Below are 16,353 nucleotides of genomic sequence, written 5' to 3'. Positions count from 1 at the left end.
CCAAAATAAGAACACGTCCAATGCAAGTTGCCATAAAGAAAAACAGTGGAAAAACACTGCTCGGGTAATTTCCCAAACGAGGGCCATAAATGGAAAATCTCATAACCAGGATATGATGCATGGATAATTATAAGAACAATTATTAAAGACAGATATCCCCTTTCACCCCCCCTCCCGAGACCATATAGACCTTTGGCCTCGGATCCCAAAACCTCGGGGCATGGTACAGCAGCGCTCCCCCCGCCAATCCCGGTAGAATTTTCTCAGAGAATTCTATCAAATGAATGTAGCCATCCAGGACTGTTCACAAAAACAGTTTTAGAAAGCCCGCAGTGAGCTAATGAATGTTAAAGTAGGCTCTGCAAGGATGTTGTCTGGGTCAGGGGTGCGGCACAGTCTTTTCCCCCCTTTTCCCATTCTCTGCCAGCGGGGGTCTTCCTTCTGCGTCACGTTGGGTGAAGCAGGCGGATGATAATCCGGAACGCTGAGGCCCGCCTCCTTAAGATGTCCTGCCACCTCCTTCATGATTTGAGCCTTGTAGGTTCTCCCTTGTATGGTGAATCCAATCCCAAACAGGAATAGCCATCTGTAGTGAATATTTTCTTTGTTCTATCGTTGTGAAATAGCAAAATTGTAGAAATCTACTAGTGCACCAACAAAAGCAGTCATACAACAAAAGGTAGAAAAAATATATTTATTGTTTAAAATAACAGCGATTAAACACAAATGTATACTTAAATTTGAAAAGACATGGCAAGCCTATCAGACTTGGAAATCTACACAACACCCATATACACCGCTAATCTCAGATGCTTAGACTTCCTTTTAGCGATGATCAAACATTTACAGCTGGACTGGGAGCCACAACTGGACCATAACATCATTCCTTATTCTCAGTATTGCAGGTTTACAATCATGAGTATGCTGTTTGTGTAAAAGGCAGGGGGGAGGGGGAGGGATAGGGACGAAAAGGCCGTAAAAGTTGGATTATGGAAAAGTAAACCACATGATAAGCCACGCTCCTGTTCCTTATGGGTTATCTTCCTATATATGCAATAAGATGATTGTTATGATGTTGTAACACTATATTATGTTTATACTGTTTCGACAATACCCTTGGGGCCGGATTTTAAAAGCCCTGCGCGCTGGCGCGCCTATTTTGCATAGGCCGCCGGTGTGCGCATAGCCCCGGGACGCGCGTAAGTCCTGGGGCTTTGTAAAAGGGGCGTGAGGGGCGTGTCTGGGGGCGTGTCTGGTGTCAGGGGAGGTTTGGGGCGGGACCGGGAGCATGGCGCTGGCCCGGGGGCGTGGTCGAGGCCTCCGGACCAGCCCCCAGGTTGGGTGATGGCACGCCAGCAGCTTTCGGCAGGCGTAAATCTGCCAACAAAGGTAGAGGGGGTTAGATAGGGCCGGGGGGGTAGGTTAGGTAGGGGAAGGGAGGGGAAGGTGAGGGGAGGTGGAAGGAAAGTTCCCTCTGAGGCCGCTCCGATTTCGGAGCGGCCTCGGAGGGAACAGGCAGTGCGCGCCAGGCTCGGCGCGCGCAGGTTGCAAAAATGTGCACCCCCTTGCGCGCGCTGACCCTGAATTTTATAAGATACGCGCAGCTATGCGCGTATCTTATAAAATCCAGCGTACATTTGTTCGCGCGTGTGTACATTTATAAAATCTACCCCTAGATGTATATGGTTCGCTGTATACTCTGTTATGTTTAATAAAAAACTTTAAATATAACAACAAAACAAAACAGGGAGCCTTCCAGAGGCCTGCACTGCAGACGAGAGGGTAGGCCTCGAGGCGCCCTACAGAGCCCCCCATGGACTGGTCACGGACCACAACGGTGGCACACCAGGAAAGGTGAACAGACGAGGAACATGGGAACTGGACGAAGAGCTGAAGAGACAGACGGAGTCAAGGACAGGAACATCGGATATCTAGACATCTGGAACATCAGGAACAAGCGACGAAGGAGCTCCAATGAGGGACGAGACCAGGAACATGGAACGAAGATCCATCAAGATACAGGAAGACCATGAAGGACCTGGACCGGAAGGAAGACCACAGACGCTGTGAAGACCGGATCCGAAGGCCCTGAGGAACTGAAGCAGGGTCCTTTAATAGGGCTGAACTAGGCGTGGACGGATGACATCACTGATGAGGGCCGCGGGGCTTTTCCTGCCACTGGCCCTTTAAGAACACCGAAGAGGTGCATGCCCGCGCCTATGGAGAGCCAGGAGGCAGAAGACTGTGGCGGTGTCCTGCAGCATGGGAGGCAAGGCAGAAGGCGGCTCCCTGCCGTGAAGAAGAGAGGAAGACTTCCCGCTGCGAAGGCGGAGTAATCGGCAGTGGCTTCAGGACTGCGGATGCACCGACAACAGCGGTGGCCTCTGGGCCGCGCGAAGCACGGCATTGGCGGTGGCCTGCCACTGAAGCTGCAGGCAGGATCCTAACACTTTAGGTGAATGATTAAATTTAGTGCACTAAAATTCTAGTGATTTAACATGGCAAATTAAAGGCACTTCATATAACACCTAATCATTTGTTTGTATTTCCCACTTCTTGGTTTTTGACTTGTGCACTACAATATTATATTATAAACAGTTAAAAACAGTTGAAGGCGTATTTGTTTTAATATGTTTTGTTCTATTATCTAGGAATGTATATTTTTTTTACTTAAAATGTTGTTATATGTTATACCAGGGGTCGGGAACCAATGGCTCGCGAGCCAGATGTGGCTCTTTTGATGGCTGCATCTGGCTCGCAGACAAATCTTTAATAAAAAAGTAAAAATCTAATAAAACCCCCACCCTCCCTACGCCTCCCAAGACCTCCAAAATTAATTTACTACAACCCCCCACCCTCCTGACCCCCCCCCCCAAGACCTGCCAAAAGTCCCTGGTGGTCCAGCGGGGGTCCAGGAGCGGTCCGGGAGCGATCTCCTGGACTTGGGCTGTCGGCTGCCAGTAGTCAAAATGGCGCTGACGGCCCTTTGCCCTCACTATGTCACTTGGGTCGACCAATGGCGGCGGTAGCCCCTGTGACATAGTAAGGGCAAAGGGCCGTTGGCTGCCAGTAATCAAAATGGCGTCGACGGCTCTTTGCCCTTACTATGTCACAGGGGCTACCGCTGCCATTGGTCGACCCCGTGACATAGTGAGGGCAAAGGTCCTTCAGCGCCATTTTGACTATTGGCAGCCAACAGCCCAAGTCCAGGAGATCGCTCCTGGACCCCCGCTGGACCACCAGGGACTTTTGGCAGGTCTTGGGGGGCGTCAGGAGGGTGGGGGGGTTTTGTTAGATTTTTACTTTTGTATTAAAGATTTGTCTGCGAGCCCTGGACCCCCACTGGACCACCAGGGACTTTTGGCAGGTCTTGGGGGGCGTCAGGAGAGTAGGGGGTTGTAGTAAATTAATTTGGTAGGTCTTGTATGGCTCTCACGGAATTACATTTTAAAATATGTGGCGTTCATGGCTCTCTCAGCCAAAAAGGTTCCCGACCCCTGTGTTATACTGTACCCCACTTAGCAGGAGATTCTCTTTATCAGCAGTCTATAAATGACTGTAAATAAATAATATAATATAAACAATATTACTATTTTATCATTATTGTTTTAAAAAAATCACAAACTCCTCTAATATCTTTTGTTGATCATTCTGGATACAAATGACATAAATAAATCTATAAAATAGTGACAATTTTTTGATTGCCATTATTTCTTCAGAGAAAATGATAATATCTTCCCACCAACTTCTATCTATCTATATATATCTGCTTAGTTTCAGGCTCATTGTTGTCACATGTAATCATAATTAAATTTCCCCAACACATATTAATTTGTATAAGAATAAGCTCCAAGAACTCAACATTTCATTACAAGGTTTTTATGGATAGGTCTTACTCTCAAAAAATGTTTATCACTCTTAATCCAGAATGATGAATAATATATATATATATATATATATTTATATATATATATAAATATATACTGTAAATATACTGTAAATATATATATATATTTACAGTATATATATATATATATATATATATATATATACTGTAAATATAAAGATTCAATATCAATGGACACATTAAGAAATCATTTTCCTTATTTCATCTCAAAAGCTAGTTGATCTGTTGTCTATATTTCCTGCCATTTCAATAGTTCACAGGAATATTTCCCAGAAATTAAGCATTCAGAAGATAAACTCACTTGCTATTTCAGCAGACATTGGAGAAAATGAATTCAGGGGTGTCTGCTTAGAAGTAATAGGGCTCACTGGGCTCAGTGCTTTTTTCAGTTTTCTTATTTTTTATCTTCTCTTTTAAGTTAATAGGTTTCTTTCATCTCATGTAGATACAAAATTTTTGAAAACATTTCTCATAGATCAATTTTAGATTTGCTTTTTTGGGATAAACAATCTCAACAACAAAATTTTCTCTTCCTAATTCCATATTCTCCAAGTTCACACTTAGCATACTGTGCATTAGGCACTGATATGGGAGGATTTTTTTCTGTTACATGTATGGAAAGGGTGTTTTACCTTCTGCCAGCCTCTCTTTCCAGCTCTGGGCTGCTGAGGTGAAGAACTCATTATTAAGGGCTGATCCACTTAGCTTCATGAAACCGTCTGCACCAGCCTGTGAGAACCAGAGAAAAAAAATAAACTCTAATAAGTGGCAATATGTCTTTGGTATATTATTTCTGGTGGAAATTTTCAAACAGTGTCTCTAGGTGCAAATTCTGCAGGCACAAACCTTTTATCTAATTTTCAGAGGGGAACTAGTACATATCTGTTATTTGAGACTGAAGTACTCTGAAATTACTCTTTCATCCCCATTAGCTCTTCTATTGTTCTATATGAATTTTAGAATTCTTAGTAAGCTCTATAGAAGTGTAGAATTTTAGAATTCTTAGTAAGCTCTGTAGAAGTGAAGAGGGCTTTGGAGATTCTGTTTTGAGACACAGCTTTGTTGTCATATAAGAAGAGATATACTGGATCATTTCAATGTCATTTCATGGTTAAGCCTCCTTATTGTTAGGGGAAATACAAGGATAAATTCTCAAATTTTTAGTTGGACTTAACACGGGCAAAAACAGGAGTTAAGAAAAGAGATTGGATGAATCTGTGTAACAGTAGTTGTGTACTTTCACAATATATATAATTTAAGCTGCATTATAAAGAGACATTTCAGAGGAATGATTGAAAATTACCTCTATACATTTAAGTTTAAAAAATGTTCACGCCTAGCTAATGTGTACTTTATGCCTTTACTTGAAAACATGCACAGGGAGAATAAATTTCAAAACTGCTTGCATGCGCCCATTTATGTGCACACAAAGGGGTAGATTTTATAACAAGCGTGCGTGCGGTTCCCAGGGCACACACATGGACAAGCCGATTTTATAACATGTGCGCACCAGCACGCGCATGTTATAAAATAGGGTGGCCGCGTATGCATGTGCGGGCGACGTGCGCAAGGGGAGGGGGACTTTCGCAATTTCTGCATGGTGATGCAATCGGGCCTTCCCTAGTTCCCTCCTAGTCTGCTCCCTCCCTCTCCCCTCCTCCCCACCCCCTAAACCCTACCTATCTATCCTTGTTTTTTTTTGTTTTATTACTTGCTTCAGGGCCCGAGCTTAAGTAAGTTGTGCATGCCAGCTGGCTGCTAGCGGGCAAGTCTTTGGGACAGCGTTCAATGGCGCTGACCCGGCCCGCCTCCGCCCCTCCCCCGGCTCACCCCTTTGAAGAGGCCCAGCACTTGTGCACGTACTGGGGTTTATGCTCATGGCTGGGCCTCTTTGAAAATTTTCATGGCACGCGCAAGGCCTAGTCACAAGTAAACCTCAGAATTTACACACTCAGGCCTTTTAAAATCCAGCTGAAAGCTCCTACTATATTATATAATCTGTGTGGAGACGATATGTGTAGGTTATAAAATACAAATTTATATATGTGTGCATGAATGCTTGTGTACGTAAAAACCATGACCTGTGCAAGTTTGGACTTACCAGAATAGCAGTGACAGTTATCCATATAAGTCTGAACAACATTACTTGTCTGTCTAAGTAGTGCTTTTCAGATAAGTTCAATTTGGCATCTAAATAGCGGCAAAGGTGCTACTTAGCCAGAAAGTCAAAATTTATCTGGATAATTGGATGCAAATGATAAGAACATAAGAACATGCCATACTGGGTCAGACCAAGCATCCTTCAAACCCAGCATCCTGTTTCCAACAGTGGCCAATCCAGGCCATAAGAACCTGGCAAGTACCCAAAAACTAAGTCTATTCAATGTTACCATTGCTTGTAATAGCATTGGCTATTTTCTAAGTCAACTTAATTAATAGTTTTAAAAGGATACATGAATAGATTTTACTTGTGTTATTTAGACGCATTTATCCCCCATAAGTCAGCTTTTATACAAGCAAGTCAGGGAATTTTCTAACATATGTGCAGCAATGAAATAACCAATTTTACCAATTAGTCTACCAATTCATCCAGTCCATCTGCAGCTCATGAAGACTCTCCTGTTTCTTTAGTCTGAAGTCCCCCGATTTCACCTGGACCCCCCCACCCAGTCATTTTTCACTTTTAAGATGTTTACGATCATTTACGCCAGATAATGATGTGTAAATATATGCAAGTAAAAGAGTTACACGCATCAGTTTGGCAGGTTGTAAAATAGCACCTAACACAAGAAAATACTGGCCATTCCTTGGAACTCCCCTAGCCTGCCTGGAAGTGCTAGCCGACAACTGTTGAAGGGTTTCTTAGTAATCCTTCAGTTGAGCTACCGCCTCCTTAATCCTGTCCCCAAACAGGTTCTCATTACAAGGCAAGTTGGCGAGACGGTCCTGTACCTCAGGGTGCAGGTCAGAGGCTTGTAGCCAAGCCATCCAATGGGTCCCAATGCCTGCTTCAGTGGATCTCATGGCTGTCTCGAAGACATTATAAGCTGAGAGCACTTCGTTTTTATCACATTCCATGCCCTGTTGGACAATAGCCTGAAAATCCTTCTGAACTCCAGGGCCTGCTTCCACAGATTCCAGGAATATTGACCCATATAAAGCTGGTAGCAAGCTATTCGGGCAATGAGCATGGTTCCCTGGAACACCGGCATCCCAACACATCTAGGACTTTATGTTCTTACCCTGGCAGAACCGAGACATGAGTATGAACCCTCTTAGCCTTTTTCAGGACTGACTCTACCACCACCGATTGGTGGGGGAGCTGACGGCAGTCGAACCCGGTTGATGGCTGGACTAGGTACACTGCATCCGTCTTTCTATTAACCAGTGGCATCGAGATGGGATGCTCCCACAGGTGGGGTAACAGTTCCTTCAAAATGCATTGGACTGGTACCGCCACCACCTCCTTCGGTGCATCCATGAACTGCAGGATCCCAAGCATTTTGTGCCTGGAGTCCTCCTCTGTCAATAATTGGAAAGGCACCGACTCAGCCATGGCTTTGATGAACCCCGTGTGAAGGAGAGGTCCTCGGGGGAAGATTGCCATCGTTCCTCCGGGGGAGAAGGTTCAGAAGGCAGATCCTCCGATTTCTCTGAGGAGGATACAGATGTTTTACCCTCTCAGGGTCGTAGGGGGCCTCACCCCCACTGCGACCCTCTGGGGATGCGGGGGGGCCGAAGGCCCATTGGTGTGTGTGGCCTGGTTCTTGAAGGCACTGAGAGGCACTGGACGGGCCTCACGCCTTCGAGGGAGGTGAGGGATCCAATGGTGGTGGTGGGATAGGGGGTACCAAAGGAATCGGTGGAATCGACCCCGATGACCCAGACAGTGAAGTGGCACCGTATGTCTCCGGCCCGCCATAACACCCGATGGCCCTTCCTCCTCAGAGGAGTCGCTCACCGGTATGAGGGCTGGTGGCGATGGCAGTGGTGCACCCAGAGGCCGTTGAGGGACTAGGGGCACTGGAGCCGGCTGCGTAGGTAGTATACCAGGCAGCATGTCAAGCCACTCCAGCAATGGTGCAAGCACCAGTGCAGTAGGCTCTTGTGGCAAAGGCGGTACCCGGGGAACTAGAGGCTCCAGGCCCTGCAGGCCCGGCCGACTGCCAGCTGCACACGCCTTTCTAGCTCCTGAAAACCCTGCGAGGATAAAATGGGCTGAGGAGGAGCTGGTGGAATCGGTGCATCCCCTGGCTGACCTCTGCCCTCGAACGCTTGGTGGAAGGCACAGAGGTCGATGCCTTCTCACTGGTTTGGAAGAAGAAGATGACCGATGCCGGAGCTTTTTGGACCTTTCTCAATGATCACCGCGGTCCCTACTCGATGACAATGTCGAGGAACATGATTGGGAATGGGACAACAGGGACAGCGGTCGATCCCCCACACCGAGTCTGGGACCTGGCAGGGCCGGGGCAGGAGAACCCGACGAAGCCAGGACCGGGGGCTCCTTACCAAGTGGGGTGAAGGTTCCCAACACTGAGGACATCTCCGACTGCTTGGACCCGAAGAGTTTCTCCATTTTGTCCAGATGGGCCAGATGACCCTTAGGGGTCACCTGGGCATAGAGGTCGCAGATGTGGACATCATGTGAAGCCCCCAGGTATAGGACACAGACCTCGTGGGGGTCCGTGATGGACATAGTCCGAGGGCACTGGCGGAAGCTGGTAAATGCCATAGGAAAAAGAGCGTGACACACAGTCATGGTCGGCGGGAAACGAAAGGAGATGCCGTCGGTGATTGACTACGAATGCCCGAGAAACTTACCGACCAAAGGCCGAGAAGGGTGAGGGACCCTACACAATGCGTGGAATGCAAAGAAAATCACTTTGCAGTAGCAAATTATCAAAAAAGAAGTGTGAGCTCCAAAACTGTAAGGTGATAGCTCCGCCGAAAAGAGATTGAAGAAGGACCCCGCGTGGACACATGCTGTTCATGCTTAGTGTGCCTGTCAAAGTTTTCCATGCCGGGCTCCATTCGATGATGTCATCCACGTGTGAGGACTACCATCCTGACTGTCCTTGGAGAACATATAATCCAAATCTAGAATCCCACCAGGAGGCTGCATCCAGACAGTAATGGAAAGTGAATGAGTAGACTCTTCAAGTTGCAGACATGTAAAATTCTTCAACTGAGTTAGACCTTTGATGAGTGACCAATGTTACAATGGCCCTAACTAATTCTTAGTGGAACGCAGAATTTGGTGAGAGTCTTAACTGTGGTGGGGCCACTTGGCAGTAGTGATCATAACATGATCAAATTTAAACTAATAACTGGAAGGGGGACAATAAGAAAATCAACAGCTCTAACACAATTTTCAAAAGGGAATCTTTGATAAAATGAGGAAAATAGTTAGAAAAAAACTGAAAGGTGCAGCTACAAAGGTTAAAAGTGTTCAACAGGCATGGACATTGTTTAAAAATACAATCCTAGACGTGCAGTGCAGATATATTCCACACATTAAGAAAGGTGGAAGGAAGGGAAAACGATTACCGGCATGGTTAAAAGGTGAGGTGAAAGATGATATTTTAGCCAAAAAATCATCCTTCAAAAATTAGAAGGATCCATCTGAAGAAAGTAGGAAAATGCATAAGCATTTTCAAATTAAGTTTATAACATTGATAAGACAAGCGAAGAGAGAATTTGAAATGAAGTTGGCCATAGAGGCAAAAACTCATTATAAAAACTTTAAAAAATATACCCGAAGCAAGAAACCTGTGACAGTGTCGGCTGGACTGTTACATGACTGAGGGGTTAAAGGGGCTCTTAGGGAAGATAAGGCCATTGCAGAAAGACTAAATTAATTCTTTGCTTTTGTGTTTACTAATGAGGATGTTGGGGAGATACCAGTTCCGGAGATGGTTTTCAAAGGTGATGAGTCAGATGAACTGAATCAAATCACAGTGAACCTGGAAGATGTAGTAGGCCAGATTGACAAACTAAAGAGTGGTAAATCACCTGGACCGAATGGTATGCATCCTAGGGTACTGAAGGAACTCAAAAATGAAATTTCTGATCTATTAGTTAAAATTTGTAACCTATCATTAAAATCATCCATTGTACCTGAAGACTGGAGGGTGGCCAATATAACACCAATATTTAAAAAGGGCTCCAGGGGCGATCCGGGAAATTATAGACCAGTGAGCCTGATTTCAATGCGGGAAAAATAGTGGAAACTATTCTAAAGATCAAAATCGTAGAGCATATAGAAAGACATGGTTTAATGGAACACAGTCAACATAGATTTACCCAAGGGAAGTCTTGCCTCACAAATCTGCTTCATGTTTTTAAAGGGGGTGAACCAGTAGATGTAGGGTATTTGGATTTTCAAAAGGTGATTGACAAAGTTCCTCATGAGAGGCTTCTAAGAAAACTAAAAAGCCATGGGATAGGAGGTGATGTCCTTTCGTAGATTACAAACTGGTTAAAAGTCAGGAAACAGAGAGTAGGATTAAATGGTCAATTTTCTCAGTGGTAAAGGGTAAACAGTGGAGCACATCAGGGATCTGTATTTGGACCGGTGCTTTTCAATATATTTATAAATGATCTGGAAAGGAATACAATGAGTGAGGTTATCATATTTGCAGATGACATAGTAACTGCTATTAATCAAGTTGATTTAGGATATGGCCTCTGCTACTACTGGCATCAGTAGCAAGGATCTTCTTAGTCTTTGGGTACTTGCCAGATTTTTGTAGCCTGGTTCGGCCGCTGGTCTGACCCAGTATGGCAATTTCTTATCTTATTCAGAGTAGTTAAATCACAAGCAAACTGTGATAAATTGCAGGAGGACCTTGCGAGACTGGAAGATTGGGCATTCAAATGGCAGATGACATTTAATGTGGACAAGTGTAGGGTGATGCATATAGGGAAAAATAACCCTTGCTGTAGTTACATGATGTTAGGTTCCATATTAGGAGCTACCACCCAGGAAAAAGATCTAGGCCTCAGAGTGGATAATACTTTGAAATCGTTGGCTCAGTGGGCTGCAGCAATCAAAAAAGCAAATAGACTGTTAGGAATTATTAGGAAGGGAATGGTTAATAAAATGGAAAATGCCATAATGCCTCTGTATTGCTCCATGGTGAGTCCACACCTTGAATACTGTGTACAATTCTGGTCATCGCATCTAAAAAAAGATATAGTTGCGATGGAGAAGGATCAGAGAAGGGCAACCAAAATGATAAAGGGGATGGAACAGCTTCCCTATGAGGAAAGGCTGAAGAGGTTAGGACTTTTCAGCTTGGAGAAGAGACGGCTGAGGGGGGATATGATAGCGGCCTTTAAAATCATGAGAGGTCTTGAGCGAATAGATGTGAATTGGTTATTTACACTTTCGAATAATAGAAGGTCTAGGGGGCACTCCATGAAGTTAGCAAGTAGCACATTTAAGACTAATTGGAGACAATTCTTTTTCACTCAACTCACAATTAAGCTCTGGAATTTGTTGCCAGAGGATGTGGTTAGTGCAGTTAGTTTAGTTGGGTTTAAAAAAGGTTTGGATAATTTCATGGAGAAGAAGTACATTAACTACTATTAATCAAGTTGACTTAGGGAATGGCCTCTGCTGGCATCAGTAGCATGGTGTTTGGGTACTTGCCAGGTTCTTGTGGCCTGGTTTGGCCACTGTTGGAAACAGGATGCTGGGCTTGATAGACCCTTGGTCTGACCCAGCATGGCAATTTCTTATGTTCTTAATAATATAGGCCTTGACATACCCCTTTACGATCAGACCTGTCTGATGCAGTCTGCTATCCAATTAGTAATGACCAACTTTGTCTCTATCTATTAGGGTCCACCATCTATTAGGGTCAAAAGAAACAAAAAGCTGGGTGGACCTCCTAAAGCTTGAATCTGCTCCAGGTAGAAAGTGACAGCTATTTTGCAATCAGGGAATGAAGGGTCTATTCACCTTTATGAACCTGTGGCCTAGGGAAAATTTTGATAGGATGATTAAACGGTTAAGGCAGAAATCAGATACCATCTTAGGCAAGAACCTAAGATGTATGTGGAGGTCCACATTATTCTGAAGAAATATAATATAAGGTGGTTTAGTCATTAGGGCCTGGTTCTCATTAATTCTGTGAACCGAGTGACCTTCTGTTATGGTTATTGATGTTTGGGTGGATCCTTGGACGCTGTGGCAGCTGACCATGCCCATGGGGGGCAGTCCCACGAGGGACCACAGTCTCAGGCTAGACTCTGGACACACAAACACAGATTTGAATCTTTTATTAAACAGTTTTGGAAGCCACCAGAGATGGCAGTAGTGAGTAGTAGATGTTGAGCCCGGCTGGGCAAGTCTCCCACAGAATGCTGGAACAGCGAGTCCTCTGCTAGGCAGTGCTGTAGTGGAAAGAGACTGAGAGTTATGAGTACACAATAAGAAGCATTCAGAGTCCCAGGTAGATTAGGAGAAGCTCCGAGACAGGGAGAGCAGGCCCTCGAGGAGCGAGTACCTGATCCCTTAGAGCAGAGAGACTCAGTTGTATTGTACTCACGGCAGTAACAGAGCAGTAACAGAGATTCCACTAGACGAGAGGTCTGGCACCGGAACAGAGGGCAGGCCCTCGAGGAGCAAGTACCTGGTTCCAGTGAAGCAGTACCGTGGAATAGATGGTAGTTGTACTCACAGATGGAAACTGTTAGTGAAGTCTTCCAAGTAGAAAGGTTTGAAGATGCAGACAGCTACTCAGGGAACATGGGCCCTCGAGGAGCGAGTACCGGTTTCCTGATAGCACCTGAAAGAAGCAGAAGAGGCCCCCGAGGAGCGGTACCCCGTTAGCAACCCCGAAGGGTGGAAGAGTTCCAGATAGCGCTGGAGTGGCAGAGCAGCTTCGGTACGAAGAGCAAATACAATCCTTAGAATTACCGTTGCTAACTAGATGAGCTAGCAAATACTGTAGGCTTATATATCTGGGTAGCGTGACGTCATCTCAGGGGGATGCCCCTGAGGTTCGCGCCAACATGGAAATAAAGATGAGGGCGGCGTGTGCGCGCGCGCCCTAAGGTACTTTGGAGGAGCATGGCGGGAGGCAGCACCAAAGCCGTTCCGGGGACGCCAGAGAGGACGGCAAACAGACGCCTTGGCAGCCAGTAGTCCAAGGTGAGCAGGAGGAGCCGCAAGTAGTGAGAGATAGGCGGGGCAAAGCCGTCGTAGACTGACGGTCGCAACAGTACCCCCCTTCAAAGGGCGGACTCCAACTCTTTTACCAGGTTTTGGTTTTTGAGGATGCATCTGGTGAAACTGAAAAAGCATCTCTTTATCCAGGCTATTAGCCATCGGCTCCCAAGAATTTTCTTCAGGGCCGTAACCTTCCCAAGACAGAAAGTATTCCCAAGTTTTGCCACGTCTTCTTACATCTAGAATAGCTTCAACCTTATATTCAAGGTCTTCTTCTGTGTTGATAGAAGTTGGTTCAGGAGACTTGGATGAGAACTCACTGAGAATGAGTGGTTTCAGAAGTGAAACGTGGAATGTGTTGTGGATTTTCAATCCAGGCGGTAGCTTCAGATTGTATGTAATGTTGCCAAGACGTCGGAGAATTGGAACCGGTCCAACGTAGCAAGGAGCAAATCGAGTGGAGGGTAACTTTAGTCTCAGATGCTTAGTTGATAGCCAGACTTTGTCAACAGGTTGAAACACAGGCGCTTTAGAATGTTGAGCGTCGTAGGACTTCTTTGCTCGATCACCCGCTTTGATTAGCATACCTTTAGTCTGAGTCCATAATTGATGGATATCATCAGCAGTGGATTGAGCTGCTGGGGACGACACTGAGAGCTTCAGTGGAAGTGGCGGTGAAGGTAAATGTCCATATACCACTTCAAAAGGTGTTGATCGAGTGGATGATGCTTACCAATTTACCCAAGCTTTTCAACTATAATAGTTTGTATAAATTCATGATCTCCAACTAACCTTTTAACAATTGTCTGTATTTTAATTTGTGTATGTTTTTGACTATGTGTAAACCGCCTAGACGGATATATATTTATCCATTGAGCGGTATATAAAAACTTTTAAATAAATAAATAAATAAATAAATAAATAAATAAATAAATGATGCTGGATGTGAATTAATGGCGAATTCAGCCCATGGTTACAGCTCGGCCCAGTTATTCTGACGACAACTCACATAGGCCCAAATGAACTGTTTTAGGGTCCTATTCATCCTTTCAGTTTGGCCATTAGATTGTGGATGATAGGCAGATGTATAATCCAGAGAGATGTCAAATAGCTTGCACAAAGCCTTCCAGAAGTTTGCCATGAATTGAGATCCTCTATGCGAGACTATTTGCTTCGGTAGGCCTTGAAGGTGAAAGATGTGTGTGATGAAGAGCTTCGTAAGCTCCAAGGCTGAGGGTAAGCCAGGCAGCGCCATGAAATGAGCCACCTTGCTGAAACGGTCAACCGTCACCCAGATAGTATTCATTCCTCCAGAATGAGGTAGATCAACTACAAAGTCAGTAGCGATGTGAGTCCATGGCTGTTCCGGAACTGGCAGCGGTGGTAACAATCCCCAAGGCTGACCAGAAGTAGGCTTATGTTTGGCACAGTTGGAGCATGACGCTACATAGGAGTATGTGTCTTCCTTGATAGTAGGCCACCAATAGTACGTCTGTAATTTCAGCAGGGTACAGCGTTGACCAGGATGGCCAGCCAATTTGGAATCATGAGCCCAGTATAGAATTTTCTTTCTGAGGTTCTTAGGCACAATTGTTTTACCGGCAGGGACAGAATGGGTAGCCGCCAAGATGACTTTCTTCGGGTCGATGATGTGCTGAGGTTATTCAGGAACATCCTCAGAGAGAAAAGAGCGTGACAGGGCATCAACTCTGGTATTCTTGTCTCCGGGGCGATATTTGAGCACGAAGTCAAAGCGATTAAAAAACAAGGACCATCTGGCTTGTCTGTGGTTAAGATGTTGCACATGGCGGAGATACTCTAGATTCTTGTGGTCCGAGAATACGGTAATTTGATGTTGGGCGCCTTTGAGCCAAGGCCTCCATTCCTCGAATGCCAGTTTAATAGCCAGGAGCTCTTTATCTCCGATCCCATAATTCTTCTCTGCAGGAGAAAACAGTCGCGAAAAAAAGGAGCAGGGATGTAAGGCTTTAGAATCTCCAGGTTGGCTTAACATGGCCCCTACTCCAACATCTGAAGTGTCAACCTCCACGATGAATGGTTTATTAGGGTCCGCGTGATGCAGACATGGCTCAGTGGAAAAGGCAGTCTTTAATTTCTCGAACACTGAAATGGCTTCTGCAGACCATTTAGAAGCGTTGGCCCCTTTCCGTGTCATTGCAGTTAAGGGCACTGTCAAAGAAGAATAGTTCTTTATAAAGCTTCTATAGTAATTTGTGAACCCCAAAAATCATCTCAGGGCCTTCAGACTGGTAGGTTGAGACCAATTCTTGATTCTCTGTAATTTTTGGGGATCCATCTGGAAGCCTTGTTTCGAGATGATATAGCCAAGAAAAGGCACAGACTCTATATGAAATTCGCACTTTGACAATTTGGCGTAGAGGTGATGTTCTCGAAGTCTCAGTAATACTTGTTTGACATCTGCTAGATGAGTAGACATATCCTGTGAGAATATCAAGATGTCATCTAGGTAAACAATGACACTTTTGTACAGAAGGTCCCGCAGAATGTCATTCATCATGTTCTGAAACAAAGCGGGAGCGTTGCAAAGGCGGAAGGGCATTACCATATATTTGAAATGGCCATCTCGAGTGTTGAAAGCTGTTTTCCACTCGTCGCCGTCGCGGATGCGAACCAAGTTATAGGCTCCCTTTAGGTCAAGTTTTGAGAATATCTTGGCTCCTTGAAGTCGATTAAATAGCTCTGAGATCAGGGGTAAGGGGTATCGGTCTTTAATTGTGATCTCGTTTAGACCTTGATAGTCGATACAAGGACGCAGACTACCGTCCTTCTTTCTCACAAAGAAGAAGCCTGCGCCCGCAGGAGACTTAGATGGTCTAATGAAACCTTTTTGCAGGTTTTCCTCAATGTACTTGGACATGGCCTTGTTCTCAACCATGGACAGCGGGTAGACACGTCCCTTAGGAGGTTCAGCTTTAGGTTTCAGTCGTATTGCGCAGTCATAAGATCTATGTGGCGGAAGGATGTCAGCAGCTTTTTTGGAGAAAACATCATGAAATGATGCATACTGAGGCGGCAGTCCTGGCATCACTAGAGTTGTAGGCATGCAGAGAATAGGAGAGACCTCCTTTAGGCATTTGCCATGACATTCTGGGCCCCAACGGGAGAATTCTAACGTAGCCCAGTTGAATTGTGGCATGTGCAGCTGCAACCAGGGTAACCCCAGAACGATAGGGTGCATGGCCTTCTCTAACACAAAGAAGGAAATTGACTCTGTATGGAGGGC

General features: G+C 45.2%; 1 protein-coding gene across 2 annotated transcripts in view; it reads right to left on the bottom strand.

Moving 5' to 3' along the window:
- The window catches only part of ASXL2 (ASXL transcriptional regulator 2), a 399,260-nt gene that overhangs the window by 57,822 nt on the left and 325,085 nt on the right, over positions 1–16,353 (bottom strand). For both annotated transcript variants that reach the window (XM_029596278.1, XM_029596277.1), the window contains one exon: positions 4,540–4,636. In XM_029596278.1, the coding sequence (XP_029452138.1) occupies positions 4,540–4,636 (97 nt within the window). The remainder of the gene's footprint in view (positions 1–4,539; positions 4,637–16,353) is intronic.

The sequence above is a fragment of the Rhinatrema bivittatum genome, chromosome 3 (genome assembly GCF_901001135.1).
Source record: "Rhinatrema bivittatum chromosome 3, aRhiBiv1.1, whole genome shotgun sequence".
NCBI classification, from domain to species: Eukaryota; Metazoa; Chordata; class Amphibia; order Gymnophiona; family Rhinatrematidae; genus Rhinatrema; species Rhinatrema bivittatum.
This window is presented reverse-complemented; position numbering and strand designations above follow the sequence as displayed.